Source organism: Larimichthys crocea, chromosome I, assembly GCF_000972845.2.
Source record: "Larimichthys crocea isolate SSNF chromosome I, L_crocea_2.0, whole genome shotgun sequence".
NCBI lineage: Eukaryota > Metazoa > Chordata > Actinopteri > Sciaenidae > Larimichthys > Larimichthys crocea.
In genome coordinates this window covers 28,681,474-28,697,577 of record NC_040011.1, presented here as the reverse complement: position 1 = coordinate 28,697,577, position 16,104 = coordinate 28,681,474, and the positions used below count along the sequence as shown (strand labels likewise).

The 16,104-nt window shown below is 39.5% G+C and overlaps 2 protein-coding genes across 2 annotated transcripts; both read left to right on the top strand.

The window, feature by feature from the left end:
• The first annotated feature begins 7,369 nt into the window (after positions 1 to 7,369).
• Positions 7,370 to 9,603, top strand: LOC109139578 (paramyosin). The gene has a single exon (XM_027272960.1). The coding sequence runs from the start codon at positions 7,492 to 7,494 to the stop codon at positions 9,451 to 9,453; it is 1,962 nt and encodes a 653-aa protein (XP_027128761.1). The 5' UTR covers positions 7,370 to 7,491; the 3' UTR covers positions 9,454 to 9,603.
• A 1,879-nt stretch (positions 9,604 to 11,482) lies between these two features.
• Positions 11,483 to 15,709, top strand: zdhhc24 (zDHHC palmitoyltransferase 24). Its single transcript, XM_010749682.3, has 3 exons — positions 11,483 to 12,018; positions 13,523 to 13,800; positions 14,001 to 15,709. Exons 1-3 carry the CDS (start codon positions 11,714 to 11,716, stop codon positions 14,291 to 14,293), a joined length of 876 nt encoding a protein of 291 aa, XP_010747984.2. The 5' UTR covers positions 11,483 to 11,713; the 3' UTR covers positions 14,294 to 15,709.
• Positions 15,710 to 16,104: the final 395 nt, after the last annotated feature.

Below are 16,104 nucleotides of genomic sequence, written 5' to 3'. Positions count from 1 at the left end.
GCGTTAGCTCGTCCTGCAGGCAACTCCAAAGTTTGACTACCCCGAAAACACAGGTGAGTGAACTCTGTTACATTGTGTCATTTATTTATGTTTGGCTTTGATTTTTTACTGTCCATTACTCATACGTGGAAAAATATAGAAAGGTCAGTCATCTTCTGTGGCTAATAGCAACATATTGGCAATAGGCTCATAAACAGCCTATAGCTGCTGTCCCTCACGTCACTCACAGAAATCTGCATACCTTTATCTTTGTCCATTTCTCCTCTTTGTCTTTTCTTCGTTTTCTAAACTGGGCACCTGATGCTTCTTTGGTTTTTTACTTTGGTCCATGATGAAGACTCGACATCATTAACCGCTATACCTTTGCCAACACAGTCGGTTCACCCGTCAATCAACTGGAGTCACGTGAGGTCACGTAGATGACTGAACAGATTTTTTTTTTTTTTCCTTAATTTTTCACATAACCCAATTTATTACATGTAGCAGTGGCGTATCCAGGACATTTTTACCGGGGTGGCCAGGATGGGACACAAAGCTAGTGTGGGGTGGTCATGGCATAGTGGAGTTTAATGCCATGTACGCAGCCGACCACAGTTCAAATCCCAGTCCTTTTCTGCATGTCACATACCCTCTGTTTACCATAATTACCTGTCCCATAAGTTACATAAAGGTGTTTATTCTGGTAAAAAAAAAAAAAAGACGTAATTTTTCTAAATTCCATTTCCCATTATCACAGTCCTCAAGTATATCTGGTTATTTAGTAAAATGTGTTCAGGATAGGATTAAAGTCCTCATCTCTTCACAAATTAGATTAGAAAAATCTCAACTGCTCTTAACTCATCCTATAGAATAAGAGATTGCCCTTCATCAGTACTGCTGTACCTAGGCAGCTGACATGTCTCACTGATGTTGCTGGTTGAAGCTGTGGCTGACTCTGACTCTTTTCTCTTTTTATTGAAGGTCTGAATATCTCTGCTTCTCTTCATAACTATTCTCCTAATATCCCTGGGGGAAATGTAATTCATGTAAATCACTCAATCAATCAATCAATCAATCGGTCAGTCAGTCAGTCAGTCAAATCACTTTTAAATAATAGCAAACGTCAAGCAGGATTATAATCAATTTGGGTTAGAATCAGTGTGCAAAATACAGGTGTTCGCTAATAGCAACATATTGGCAATAGGCTCATAAACAGCCTATAGCTGCTGTCCCTCACGTCACTCACAGAAATCTGCATACCTTTATCTTTGTCCATTTCTCCTCTTCGTCTTTTCTTTGTTTTCTAAACTGGGCACCTGATGCTTCTTTGGTTTTTTAGACATCATTAACCACTATACCTTTGGCAACACTGTCGGTTCGCCCGTCAATCAACTGGAGTCACGTGAGGTCACGTAGATGACTGAACAGATTTTTTTTTTTCCCTTCATTTTTCACATAACCCAATTTATTACATGTAGCAGTGGCATATCCGGGACATTTTTACCGGGGTGGCCAGGATGGGACACAAAGCTAGTGTGGGGTGATCATGGCATAGTGGAGTTTAATGCCATGTACGCAGCCGACCACAGTTCAAGTCCCAGTCATTTTCTGCATGTCACATACCCTCTGTTTCCCATAATTTCCTGTCCCATAAGTTACACAAAGGTGTTTATTCTGGTAAAAAAAAAAAAAAAAAATTCATTTCCATTCATTTCATCCATTTCCCATTATCACAGTCCTCAAGTATATCTGGTTATTTAGTAAAATGTGTTCAGGATAGGGTACAAATTTTCTCAGAGCCATTTCCTTGTAGTGGATTAAAGTCCTCATCTCTTCACAAATTAGATTAGAAAAATTCAACTGCTCTTAACTCATCCTATAGAATAAGAGATTGCCCTTCATCACTACTGCTGTACCTAGGCAGCTGACATGTCTCACTGATGTTGCTGGTAGAAGCTGTGGCTGACTCTGACTCTTTTCTCTTTTTATTGAAGAAGGTCTGAATATCTCTGCTTCTCTTCATAACTATTCTCCTAATATCCCTGGGGGAAATGTAATTAATGTAAATCACTCAATCAATCAATCAATCAATCGGTCAGTCAGTCAGTCAGTCAAATCACTTTTAAATAATAGCAAACGTCAAGCAGGATTATAATCAATTTGGGTTAGAATCAGTGTGCAAAATACAGGTGTTCGTTGGGCTCTGGAACCTGCGAGTACTAAGGTAAACAACAGATAACTATCTCATGGTTACTGCTACATGTACTTGAGCAGGTTATCGTTTATAATGTCCTCTGCGGGGGGACACTGGCGGTATCAGGAAAAAAATAAAATGCTAACGTCAAAATCTTAACTTGGTTTGAGGCTGCTAAGCTAGCTAGGGCAGCCACTGCAGTGTAGTTAGATAAGGGCTAGATAAAGTTTTCCTACACACTGCAGTGTAGTTAGATAAGGGCTAGATAAAGTTTTCCTACACATTTAGAGGGAACTACGATATAAATGAACATTACATTACCATACCTCCGACTAGGGGTGTCCGATCCGATCTCGATTCACAGCCTATGATCCGATTCAGGGACGATTAATAAAAAAATACTGAACGATTCAGTACGATCCGATCCGATCTGGTCCGGTTTGATACAAATTGACAACTTATCTCCCAAGCGCTTTGCTACTGAGAAGAAAGAGAAAAACAGAAATTAAATTTCAAAATAGATGAAATGTTTCTTTTTCATCCAACAGAGAAAAAATAACTTCAGGCAACATAATCTTTACAATTTGCACAGTAAATGCAAAAATCAGAAGTATTGATGCTTAAAGGAATAGGTCATCCCAAAATTAAACTTAGTCTACCCCTGCAGTCCCTAGATGGACAGAGAGGTTTTCCCAGCAACTTAGCCACTATCTTACACTCACCGTTATCTTAGTTTAGCATAGTTGTTGTAGTCCAATGCCAAGATACATAGAGAATATCCATAGCTTAACAAAAAAGAAAGGCTCTATCCACTGAATATGAAATTATGTAACTGTCCACCTCTGCATCTTGCATGCATTTTCTCTAGGTTTAAACATCATTGTTCTCTACACTGTAAACCCGAAAGTTGAAAGTAATTAAATAAATTAAGTAGTGTATACTCAAAGTTAACTTAATTATGTCAAGTTCATGTAACATGTTCTTCCTTTTTGAGTATTTTCAACTATTATTATTCCATTAAATTGAACTATTTGTATATTAAGTAAGCATAACTTAAAAACATAACTTAAGCACAACTTAATAGAATTAAGTAATTACATATACGAATGGTAGTCTTCTATTGTTTCAAATAAGTAGGATTTAATAATAAACTTCATTTATTTAGCACATGCTAAAATACAATAAAAAAAGTGCTTCATCCAGTAAAATTGATCATTAAAAAAAATTGCAATCATAATAAAACAACACCAGCAACAATTTGATTTGGGAAATGGTCTTAAATACATTAGACATTAGTGTTAGACAAATTGTAGCCTATTTATTTTAATCGTTATGTCTTATCAGTAATCATATATATATAGAGGGTCAAAGAGGGTCAAAATCATCCCTCTTCTAAAATGGTCATCCCTTCTTCCATCCCTTGTGGCATTTTATCAATGCATGTGGAAATAACTTCTATTTAACTCTGGAAATAGAATTACCATTCAACATTTAGGGGGGCTTTATGATAATCAGCCTATTACTGTACCTGTGTGACAGTAGGTTACCGTGAGCGAGGGTAACCTGCGTTTCTTTATAACCTGGCTCTCACCAGAAGAATGGCATCATGGCCAAGAAGAGTAGACAGCTGGACCTAAGGAATTTGGGTTTTAAGATTGCAAGGAACAACAATTCAGAAGGTAAGTCAGGAGTCATCAATCAGGCTTTTTTATGAGCCTATCATACAACCAATCACCAACATGTAGGCTCATTTAATTTGTGGACCAACATAACAACACAGCTAATAATGAATGTTAGTTTGGAGTCTAGCTTACACTTTCTATCTAGCAAGATAGCTTACTCAGGTTCATGTTAGTTTTGATTTAATCAGCCTGGAAGTCTGATTCTCCAGGCAGCAAAAAGTGACATTCAAGGCAGGCAGGCTGAAATGAAACCGGCTGATGCTGGTAGTGAAGTATCTAAACGATGCGAACATTTGCGTTATTGAACAGAGGAATCCTTGACTAATGCTACTGCAGTAAGGAGATGTTGAATTAAAGTACTAGAGAGTTATATAGAGTACTAGGCCCTGTTCACATTTGCAGTTTTTATTTTTATTTTCAGTGCATTTTTGTAAAAGATAAAAAGCCGCTTAGGGCTCTCTTAAACACACTGTATCATCGTAATATAATGCGAAACATTAGCTTGCATCTCAGGAAAAAAAACTGCCAATGTGAACAGCTACAATCCGAGCACAGCACACAGAGCTGTGCTTGAGAGAGTGAACATTTTAAACGTGACCACTGACTTGGGAATCAAGGCTAATCTGTTGACACTGTTGTTTATTTTATCTTATTGGTTATCTACCTACCTCTGTATATATTTGTCTGCATTATCTTAGTCTACATAGACTTTTACTTGACTAGCCCATCTTCCTACAGTTATCTTTTTTTCTTCTGTCTGGCCACCTAAAGTTAAAAAAGTCTCAGTTTACATTTATGTTTTATATTAATACATTTGAAAGATGCTGTTTTTAAATTTGTTCTTGCATTTGAAATAAAAATGGACTTTACTTCACATGAGAAGATTCAGATATTCATTTACAATGTTTGCTGAGGTTTTAATAGATAATAATTACAAAAAGATTTACAAGTACCATGAGTATGTAGTAAGTAATTTGTCTTCTCAATTTTGCCATTGTTGTTTACACAATAATCTCTAGATGTCCATAGTTAAGTGGTTATTGTTTCTTTCCGATAAATAGTATTGTCTTGTGCAGGCCATGCAACTGAGAATGCAAGCTGAATCAGATGGGATTTAGGATTAGCCATGTCTACTGTAGCAAGTCACCCTAAAATTGACTAGAATGCGGGAAACTGCATCTAAGAAATACAAAATTTTCCATCCCCCCTGGTTTCATTTTACAACTTGACTACTGATCATATTAGACCTTGAATAGTATGTAAGGGTTAATGAGTAATGAAATGTTAGGATCATTTTTGTATGTACTTAAGTTCCCAACTTCATTGTAAGATTAATTTAAAGATTTAGTTAATAATTATGATCAAATTAATTCAGTTGTTCTCATAATCTGTCTTTTTTGCACGGGAAAAAATGTGACTAGTGGAAATTCTGATTGGCTGGTAACTTCAGAAACTTACCAGCCACATTGGCTGGTGATCAAAAAAGTTAATTAGCCCTGATTACAACTACTCACCACAGCTTTATATTTATTTTATTTTTTATCTGCAATCATATTTCCATCTGATTACTTGATTACTACAGATTACCACCATGTGCAATACTACTGATATCTTGCCACCTTACGTTTGTAATATTATCATGACACTATCTCTGCAATATTATTTCTATCTTGCCACTTCACCTTTAGTACTCATTCTCGCACAACTGTACACTTGTCTGTTGTTTGTCTGTTGTTTTGTCTATTGGTTTCTTATTTACTGTATAGGCTGAAGGATACTTGGTCTATTGTTGCCTTTTCTATTTTTATTTTTATTCTCTATTTTACTTCTGTATTGTATATCCCACCCTTTCTGCTGCTGTAACAGAAGAATTTCCCTGTTGTGGGATAAATAAAGTATAATCTAATCGAATCTAATCTAAACTTATTTAATACAGTAAATATCTAATATGTTATACCTTTAAATGGGGTTTTTATAAACCGGGTTCGGGAATAAGGGCCACGCCTCGTACTCGTTCAATTTCCGTTCTCCATGTACTTAAGCACTCCCTCTTCCTTCCACTCCTTCTTTGACGCCGCTGTCACATCCCACCCCCCCATACCCTCTTTCTCGCTTTGTCTCCCCTTTTCTCATCTCCATTCCCACACAGGAACCAGGGGCTCTAATCCTAGAGTCGCAGAGAGACGGTTCCCCCACTCAGAGTCTCCATCCCCCCAGGTTCCTTCCAGGATTCCTCCGGTCAACCTCAGGACCACTCTGCCGATGGTCCCGCCTCATCCCTCCTTCCCTTCATCCCTCATCCCCCTCGCCTTTCCTCCCCTCACCCCTCATCCCTTCATCCCTCATGCTTCGACCCCCATCCCTTCATCCCTCGAACCCTCTCACCCTCTCTTTCCCTAAACCCTCCCACAGCATACCACCCACGCTTCCCGAACGTCACTTGTAATAAACATGTTCAAACTCCATCTGTACGGGCGTGGTCCTTGTTAGTGAATGTTTATTCCATGAGCCACATGTTTAGTTACAGGTCATTATTCTCATTTTACAGAAATGTGTGTTACTTCAGAAAGCAGGAAAAATACAGTATAAATCGTACAGCAATAATGAAAAATACCATCACTGTCTGCAAAATACTTGAAATGACAATTTGGTTCACTGCTTGTTTACAGTTTGCAGAAACAGAAAACTTCTGTCATTTCAAGTGATTTCCTGTTAATTTACTATTTGTTTTTAGTTTAGAGGAATCACATCAACTCATTTTCACTTTGTTGTTGTTGCAGTGAACAGTGATGATAGTAGGAAAGCCAAAGCAGAATGGTGCCGTGTTCACCATGTAATGTTGTTTGAAAGCAAAGATTGACTGTTCCACTGTCAGACACGTCGCCTGTTCATGTTTCAGTTGATTGACTGTAGTATTGATGATTGATCAGCACAGTTCCCTCCAGCCTCGTCATGTCTCCTTGGACCATCACCAGTTATCTCCACTTTATCAACATCAACATCGTCCTGTCGCCTCCACCTTTTGTTTACAGTTTTTATTTTGTGGGTTGTTAAATCTTATACTCTGTGTAGGCTGTTTATATTTCTTTGTTTCAGATATAAATAAAGCAGAGTGAGATTTCCTATCAGTGATTTCCCAAAATAAATAAATTCATTTCATAGATTGAAAATTGCAACCCTAACCCTAACCTGTAACGTGTGGGGAATATGACTTGTATGACTTGGCTGAAGCTTGAAAGAAATGTCACTATTGTTGTTGTTGTTGTTGTAGTCTTTGATCCATGAAGCTCTCTGTGCCACGGACACCATTTTTTCTGAACAGCAAATTGTTGCATTTAAATTAAATCCAAACAACTTTGAACAATAACATGTTTTTGATTGGTTGATCAAAGGTAATAAATGGCATGCCCTTATATGGACGTATATCCTGATATGCCACAACATTATATGCAAATTAGTTCTAGAACATCAAAGCACACATGACATCACTTTCACTTTAAAGCACAGCAGAGTATATATAGGCAGACAGAGTCCAACAGGATCAGACCCAGTTTAGACACAGTCAAACAGAGTCAAGTACGGTCAAGTACACGAGTCAATAAGTACATCTGAACGACACATCTGCACATTTTCACAATGGAGACAAGTGGAAAAAGCAAACAAAGCAAGAAAGGCAGGAATAAGCGGCTTACCAACAACAGAGGTAGAGGTGATGTCTTTATTAAAAAGCCTCCTGTCTGTCTTGTGCGGAACAAGTCTGCAGACTTGAACTGTGAAATGGAGCAGACAGTTAAAAGTGAGAAGTCTGTAGAACCAGAACCAGTATCTGAAAAGCCACAGGTAACTCTCACTACTGAAGAGTCACAGTTAGATGTGAACTCTGAGGAACAACAAGTAGCTAGAAAACAATACCTTGATTCACAACTGGCTCCACCACCACCTGTAAACCCATGGACTGCACGTGCAGCCATGCTCCAAAAGAATTGCAGGAAGACTAATGAGGCTGATGTTCCCCTACTCAGTAGTCAAATACCACAGCCTGCTATAACATCACAGTCATCACAGGTAGCTGCCCGCCCCAAGAAAACTGTGGTTCCTAAAAAAGTACACAAACAGCCTCAGCCTCCTAAAGAAAATCCTTGGCTGAAATCCACCAAAACAAAAGAGACAATTAATTCCCTGGAGATCGATGAGATTGACTTTCCCCCACTTACAGCTGAGAAGTGTGTGGTGGCCCCTGAAAAAAAACAGGCTGCAAAAGCCTTGAACATCAGGAAGATCACTGGATCAGAGCACCGGCGGCCTCACACAGGACACTACAGAGTATGTACGCCTCGGCGCACAGGATCACAGTTAGCTGTGATTCCAGAAGAACCAGAGTTAGATGTGATTGTTGAAGACATCAGCATACATGTCCCCCAGCCCAGCAATACCCCACAGCAGGCTCCAATATCAGAAGCCACCAATCCAGCTGAGGCTTTCTTTCAGCAGACCGGGGTAAAGATGATAGCAGTCCCTGAGATCGACTTCATGGAAGACAAAAGTGAGGAGATCATCAAACTAGAAAGTGAGCAAGCAGCTTTGCTTAAAGAGGTGGAGCAACTTCGAGAAATGCTCCAAACTCAGAGAGCTGTGCAAGCTCAAGAAGAATCAAAACATCAGACCAGGGTCGAGTACCTTCAGCTTGAGATATCCAACACAGAGACCTCAGAAAAGGAGTTTCTCTGCACGGTTACCAAGCTGGAGGAAGCTGTTGAAAAAGAAAAAAGCCATCAGAGTGAAATTGAAACATCTATGTCCCATCTGAGAGCCGAAAACTCAAGACTGGTGGCTGCTCTGACCCAGGCAGAGGAGGACACAAAGAAGGAAACTATCCAGTGGGAGGAGGAGAAATCAAATCTGCTAAGCAACATCAAAGAAGAACAGCAGATCCTCCAGGATGAAATGAACAGGACTACTTTAATGGACAGTGCAGCCAATCAGTCTGAAGAAAGCTCTAGACTGGTGGCTGCACTGGTAAAGGCAGAAGAAGAGTTCAAACAAGAGACCCTCCAGTGGGAGGAAGAGAAGTCTAATCTTCTGCAAACAATCAGTGCACAACAACAGGCACTCGAGAACAACACCAGTAACCAATTAAGTGACACTCTTAACCAGAGTGAAGAAGATCAGGAGGACCTCCCCAAACAGTGGGAGGAGGAAGAAGAAAAGTGCAGTCTCCTGACAAGTGTGACTGAACAACAAGAGGTCCATAAAGATGACCCCACCAAAAATCTTCTGAATGAAAGTACTGTCAATCAGAATGAAGACAACTCCAAACTGGTGGCTGCACTGGTACAAGCAGAGGAGGGTCTAAAACAGGAGGCACTTCAGTGGGAGGAGCAAAAGGCCAATCTGTTGAAAAGTATCACAGAACAACAACAGGCCGTTGAGCAGGGAACCAGCAAAGCTGAAAATCAGGACAGACACAACGGTCTTGAGGAACAGGTGGCTGCGATTTTGAACAGACCCAGAAAGCCTTCTCTATGGAAAAGATTCAAACGACTTTTCAAAAGAACTGTGCAACCTCCTGTGCCACCTCCTTCATCCCAACCATCCTAACCCTGCAACACCATCGCAGTGGTTGAGATAGCCTTATGGTAAAGGTTTTCCCCGGGTGCTCCGGTTTCTCCTAAGCCATAGGTAAAATCAACAACAACAAAAAAAAAAAACACCCCCCCTCTTTCACCCCACAACCCCTAACACCCCCTTGGTAAGGTTTTTCTCCGGGTGCTCCGGTTTCCTAAAAAAAAAAAAAAAAGAAAAAAAAAAGAAAAAATAAAACAACAAAAAAATATTTCTCATTTGTCATTGAATGGTGTTTATCATGTTTCCCATAAGAGTTTCACTATATTAAACATACTGTATATTCTCATTATAAACAACAAAAGGTTTTCATGTATATCATACATTTTCATTCTGAATAGGGTACATATAATATGTTACTTAAAATGGGGTTATTCTTACTATTTCCCAAAGAAATTAGGAAAATGATTATGTAAAAACAATGTGACGTGACCACAATGTGGGGTCGCTCATAGCTATAGACCTACAGTGAATTATCACTCAAAGCCTCAGCTCAACAATTTATATTAACTTTTCTATAATCAAAGGAAATTTCCTCATTAATAAGCACTGTATCTTTGAAGAGTTTTATACCTAACAATTTAGAAGATCAGGCCAGATCATGGTATTTAGTTGTGACAATTTCAAAACATTTCAACAGTTCAAGTCTCCTACACATGAAGCGAGGAAAACTACCCATATAGAAACATTTCTAATACAAATACAAACAAAACTACCCATATAGAAACATTTCTAATACAAATACAAACAAGAAATGATGATTAAAAAAAACATTTTTTATATTATATTTTATAATATCATATTTTTGCCTATAAATCTACGAAACAACCTGCAGATAAAGCAAAGATGGGAGGCTGAACACGGCATGCAATGCGGCACACAAATTTGAAGGAACAATATGTAGTATTGATAATATTTACTGTATTAAATCATAAAAATACCATGCTATATCATCAGAAAGTACAGAAACATGCTAAATTGAAATACAAATACAACAAAACTACAGCCACTATTTTCTCCTTTTGAAATTTGCCTTCCGGTCCAGAAGGTCTGTTTGCGTTTTGTCCTGTGTGATCTGGTCTGATCCCTCACACAGCCCATGTCAATAGTCTGGATTGCCAGAATTATAATGTACTACACCTATGGAAGCAAGTAAATAAATTGGATCAACAGAGTTAAATGGAAGAAACAAGGTGTTTTAGAGGTATTTTAGATCACTTAATTCAAAGATTTGACATTGAAGCTGTTTTACAGTTTTTCTTAATTGCTAAAACACCATTTCTGAAACCTTGCTCAGTTTTCTTAAAATATTAAACACAAAACCTCATCTTCAAGCAGTATTTACAAAACCTCTGACTCCTCTTGCAAAATCAAACTTTCACCTCAAAACAGTTTTACCTGTGCTCAAAACCAAACACTGCAATAACTGCATAAACAAATTGATCAAAATGATATACACTATCAAGCAGTCAGTAAGCAATACACCAAATAGAAAAAAGATAGAATTTTTCATGGTGTTTAAGAATCATGAAAAACTCCTAGTTTGACTCCTCACAAGTTACTTAAAGCCAGATTTAACAATGTCGATTTTTCAAAAATCGGTTACAGATACCCCAACTTTGAGCAATTCCCACGGGAGTTGAATTTCAACATTTTAAGACATGATATTACACACATTCCTAAACACAATTGTAAAGAAATTTCTTGGTAAGGATTTAGTTCCCAGATTGGTCAAATATCTGCTAAAATGCGCTTACTAAATACACTAAAGAATTTCAAAAACAAAAACTAGATTTTTGTGATTTTTTTTTTTTACTCACATCTCAAACAGTAATAGGTTATAGAGAAAGGCAACATGAGCATACATATGTACATATAAAAAGACTAAAGACTAATATCTAACTAATAATCCAGCAGTCTGAGACAAAACTCTTTGTGTATATAATATATAATTATTTTTAAAAGGGTCGTTCACCCACGAGATCTCACAAGCGGAACTACAATGTGTTGTTGCACTGCGGATGTATTTTTATGTAACGCCTATTAGACACTTGGTTCCGTCCAGCAGTAGCAGAGATCTCGGCAGTGCAAAGGTTTTAGAGAGGTTAACAGGGTCACATTTAACTCTTACATTAGAGTAATTTACCCCGAACATATATCAGGTGTTACTGACACCGTGCGCTTCATTTAAACGAGCAGAGACAGCTTGCGTCCTTCCGGTGGACAGGCAGGAACCATGACGAGTTTAGCCAGTAAAGTGTTCTGCAGGGTGGAGAGGCTGTGTCGCCACCTCCCCGTGGTCCTCAACACCTTCCTGGTGTTCTCCATCACCGGGGAGGTGAGCTACCTGGTGTTGCTCGAGGCTCCTCTGGAGCCGGAGCAGCAGAAGACGGCGGGGTCCGCCTGGTGGAAAGCTGTCCACCTGCTGGCTCAGTACTTCATGCTGGGAAACATCTGCTGGAACTCCGTGCTCTTCCTCAGGACCAGCCCCAGCATCAGGGGGGTGTTCCTGGGAGGAGAGGGCATGGGTCAGGGCTGGAGGTAAGGAAGGTCATTGGGGCTTCAACGAGGTGCTGGTCCTAATATGGGGAATGGTATAGTATTGTATAGCATCAGTATAGACAAATATAAAACCACAATGTAAATACAAATGCAAAAATAAAACATAGATGAACATATACAATTATTGCACATGAGGTCGTGATACACAGGTACGATTATTGCACAGGAAGTTATTGCACAAGAGATTTTGCATGTTGGGGGCTAGTGCATGTGTGCATTCAGGATGGTGATGGCTGTTACGGCACCTAATGAGTAGCCAGTATGTCCCCAATCTTGATGTCACCTCTCTGACCTGTCCCTAGTCCCCATTCTGTTCTCAAATCTATTTATACATTAACCTGAACCTTACCTTACCCTGCCAGTCTCAGGAAAACAGCAATAAAGGGAAGTGCCCTAAGGACGTATAATGTAAGAACAAGCATTGTATAAGTTAAAACATCTAACTAGCTGTGTAACCCTAATTTTTATAACAATGGCTTTGGGAAAGAAACTGTTCCTGAGTCTGTTTGTCTTGGTTCTAGTGCACCTGTAGCGTCTGCCAGAGGGCAACAGGTCAAACGGGTGGGATGGGTGTTGTCTCCGGTAATGGTCTGCGCTCTGCTGAGGCAGCGAGATGTGTAAATGTCTTTGAGGGAGGGGAGGGGGCAGCCCGCGATCTTCTGCGCTGTCTTACCCACTCTCTGGAGCTTCTTCCGGTCTGCCTCAGTGCAGAGGGAGAACCACACTGAGGAGCAGTAACATGCTCATACAGGCTTGGTTTGTAGATGTACAGTACACTTTGGTCTGTGGCTCCTTAGTTGCAGTTTACACAATAGGTTAGTGCCCCTGTGCATAAAGACTACTTTTAATATCTTTAATAATAAACTATTTATATAGCACCTTTCAAAACACAGTTACAAAGTGCTTTACAATCAACCAGAACACATTAAAACCAACCACAATAACAAACTAAAAGCAATAAAATCAAAGATTTTACAGCCCTCATCTCCTCAGGCAGGTCATGGAGCCCCAACTGCAAAGGCTCTGTCCCCTTTATGTATAAATCTGGACAGAGGAACAACCAGAAATGACGCATCTGAGGATATTATTGAGCGACATGGGGGGGCATAGGGAACCAACATATCGGCTAAATAACTTTGGGCCTCTCCATAAGATGTTAAAATCAACTCTGTTGCTAGTGTAAATAAGCCAGAGTAGGTGTGAAGTTTGTCTTTATCCCAGTTAAAATCCTAGTAGCTGGAGTTTTGGATGAGCTGCAGACAAGAGAGAGAGAGCAAGAGAGATATAGCCGACTGCTTAAGAATGCATCAATGACAATTTCCAGATTTTTTGCAGACAGAGATCTCATCCTTGAAATGTTTGTTTGCTGACAAAAGCAGGGCTGAACCATTGAATTAAGATGTTTATCTAAGCTGAGGTTTTGATCTGCAATGTTGCGTCTCTGACCATAAATATTCATATTTTCTCTCTTGTTTCCACGCAGGTACTGTTATACATGCGAGACACACACTCCTCCTCGTTGCTCACACTGCTACGACTGTAAAGTGTGTGTGCTGCGGCGGGATCACCACTGCGTCTTTTTCGGCCAGTGCGTGGGTTTCCGTAACTACCGCTACTTCCTGAGCTGCTTGTTGTTTATGTGGTCTGGGCTCCTGTACGCCACTCTGATGAATGCAGAGGTCTTCATTGTCATATTGAAGGAAGGTCTGACATTGCACAGCTTCCTGCTGCTCCTCATACCCTGGATCATGCTAGTTTCAGGTAGGACTTGTGGAAATATTTAAATATTGTCAGAATTTAAGGGTTCCTTCTCCCAAAACTCTCTCTCGTTTTATACTCTTGGGCACATCAGTTCACTTGTTTGACAGAATTGTAACCAAATTTTTTCCACTTACAAATTTAGACTGAGCTTGGCTTTTTATTTAATGTTTAATCAGTACTGCTGTTACTTTTCCCCCCAGGCCAGGTCTCAGCTCGTGCCTTTGCCTTTGCCTTCATCGCAGACACGTGCGTTGTGGGCTTCCTGCTGGTGTCCGCCTTCTTCTTCTTCCATCTCTTCTTGATGATTCGGGGACAGACCACCAGGGAGTGGTACTCGACCCGTCGACCCTACAACCTTGGAGTCCTGGGCAACCTGCGTCACTCTCTGGGTCTTCGCTGGTACCTCTGCTGGATCTGCCCACTCATCCCATCACCTCTACCTGGAGATGGGATGAACTTCCAGGTCACGGGATCGCTCGAACCTTCCCGGTAACAGCTGGAAGTCTGAATGTTAACAGGCCGTGTGTCTTTACTTCTGTGGTGATGGTCAATATTATCAGGAGCAGCAGGGTAGATCACCTCAGTTCAAGAAGAGGTCGCTTGGGATGGGAAGAAGCTGGAATAGTAAGTGGTCATTTAAGGTGTTATGGGGTATAATTGTCTACCAGTATCTTCTCCAGTAAAGGCTATTACCTGTAGAGAGAACCAAGAAATTATGGGTCTACTTTGGAAGTAATTTGTACACTTATTGAGGCTGGCCTCAGAATATTGACACAGTAATTAGCAGTGTTGCTGAGCAGTGAAAATGTATCTAAGCACTGAAACTGAAAACACTGAGCACTGAAATGAATGTATAATTAAAAATCCTTGTTAAAAAGCACTCGCAAATGCTGGCTGTGGCTCACTTGTCCCCTTGGGATTGGTGATAGAGACTATATGGGCCTTTATCGTAGTGTTATTTTGCCTAAACCTGAAGGTTGTACAAGTGTGGCTTGCACTAATCCTCATCAAACTGTAGGATTATAAAACACACAATCATTTTCCTCCTGTCTACTGCTCTGTGTCAGCTGCTACAATCGTATGCGCTTGTGCTTTCCATTTGTCCACTCCTGTGAGCTCCAGCTGAGCTTTGTATTGGATATTGTTGTGCCAAATGTGACAATGCGAGCAGTGTGAGGGGTTTCCCGATGATGTCTAAACAGTATTTGTTAGAAAACAACATGAATTGTACATGTTGTGAAATATAGTGTTCCAGTTTACAGACTAAAGTATGTTTAATGGACATCGTCACATTCAGTCAGTAAGGGACAAAACACAACTAATCTGTGTTATGAGATGTCGTGTACTGAATCAAGCAGCTGCTGTGTCTCAGTTCCTTACTACATGCTCATAGCACTACACTATATTAATCTATATAACAGGAAATCAACACTTTGCCTCTCTTACAATACTTTTGCTACAACTTGCGCTGTCAAAGACCTCATTCGAACTGTGACTTTACGTTTATGTCAGTGAAATGTGAGAAAACAATGTTTTTCCAAAAGAAAATGAGTTATTTTTGTTTTCTGAAGTGTTCCTGGAGCTTTTTTACCTGACTATTCTTTGAGTGTACTTTATTTTGTCACTTTTCGTGTGAACACAGTAAACTACATACTGTATTACACATGTAATATGGATTTGAGACACAGCTAACATGCCTTACAGCACTAGAACACTCTTTACAGTGCTTTCTCCCTCGCCCTCTCTCTCTCTTTTGCACGTTTGCTTTAGTAATTTTGATTCTCCTCGACTTAAAATGTTGTGAAAAGAGTTCATATGGTACTTTTACTTGTCCCACAGCCAGAAATATTGTTTGTAAGTATTGTTTATTGTTTGTTTGATTTATTAAATTAAATTGTGTCATGGGAAACACTGAAAAGTGATTTATTTTATTATTTTGTATTTTTGTCGTTGTATGTTGTATACACCTTTTTCACAGCAGCCGTTTTGACATGAATCAGTAGGGTCAACACGGGTGTTTCCAGTGATACTAATTAATGTTCAATTCCATTTAGCAGCAGAGACTTTACAGTCTAACCTGAATGGCACTGAACCTTAATTAGTGTCATTATGAACACCTGTGTTGACCCTACTGGTTCATGTCAAAATGGCTGCTGTGGAAAAAGGTAAATTGTAATAGTTTAAATGTATTATGCAGATTATTTTAAATATGCACGCTTGACTGAAAAAACAACATAAAAAAATCTACTAATTCATATTCCTGATGATTTTCCTCTACGCACACGCCACAACTAATGATTGCTG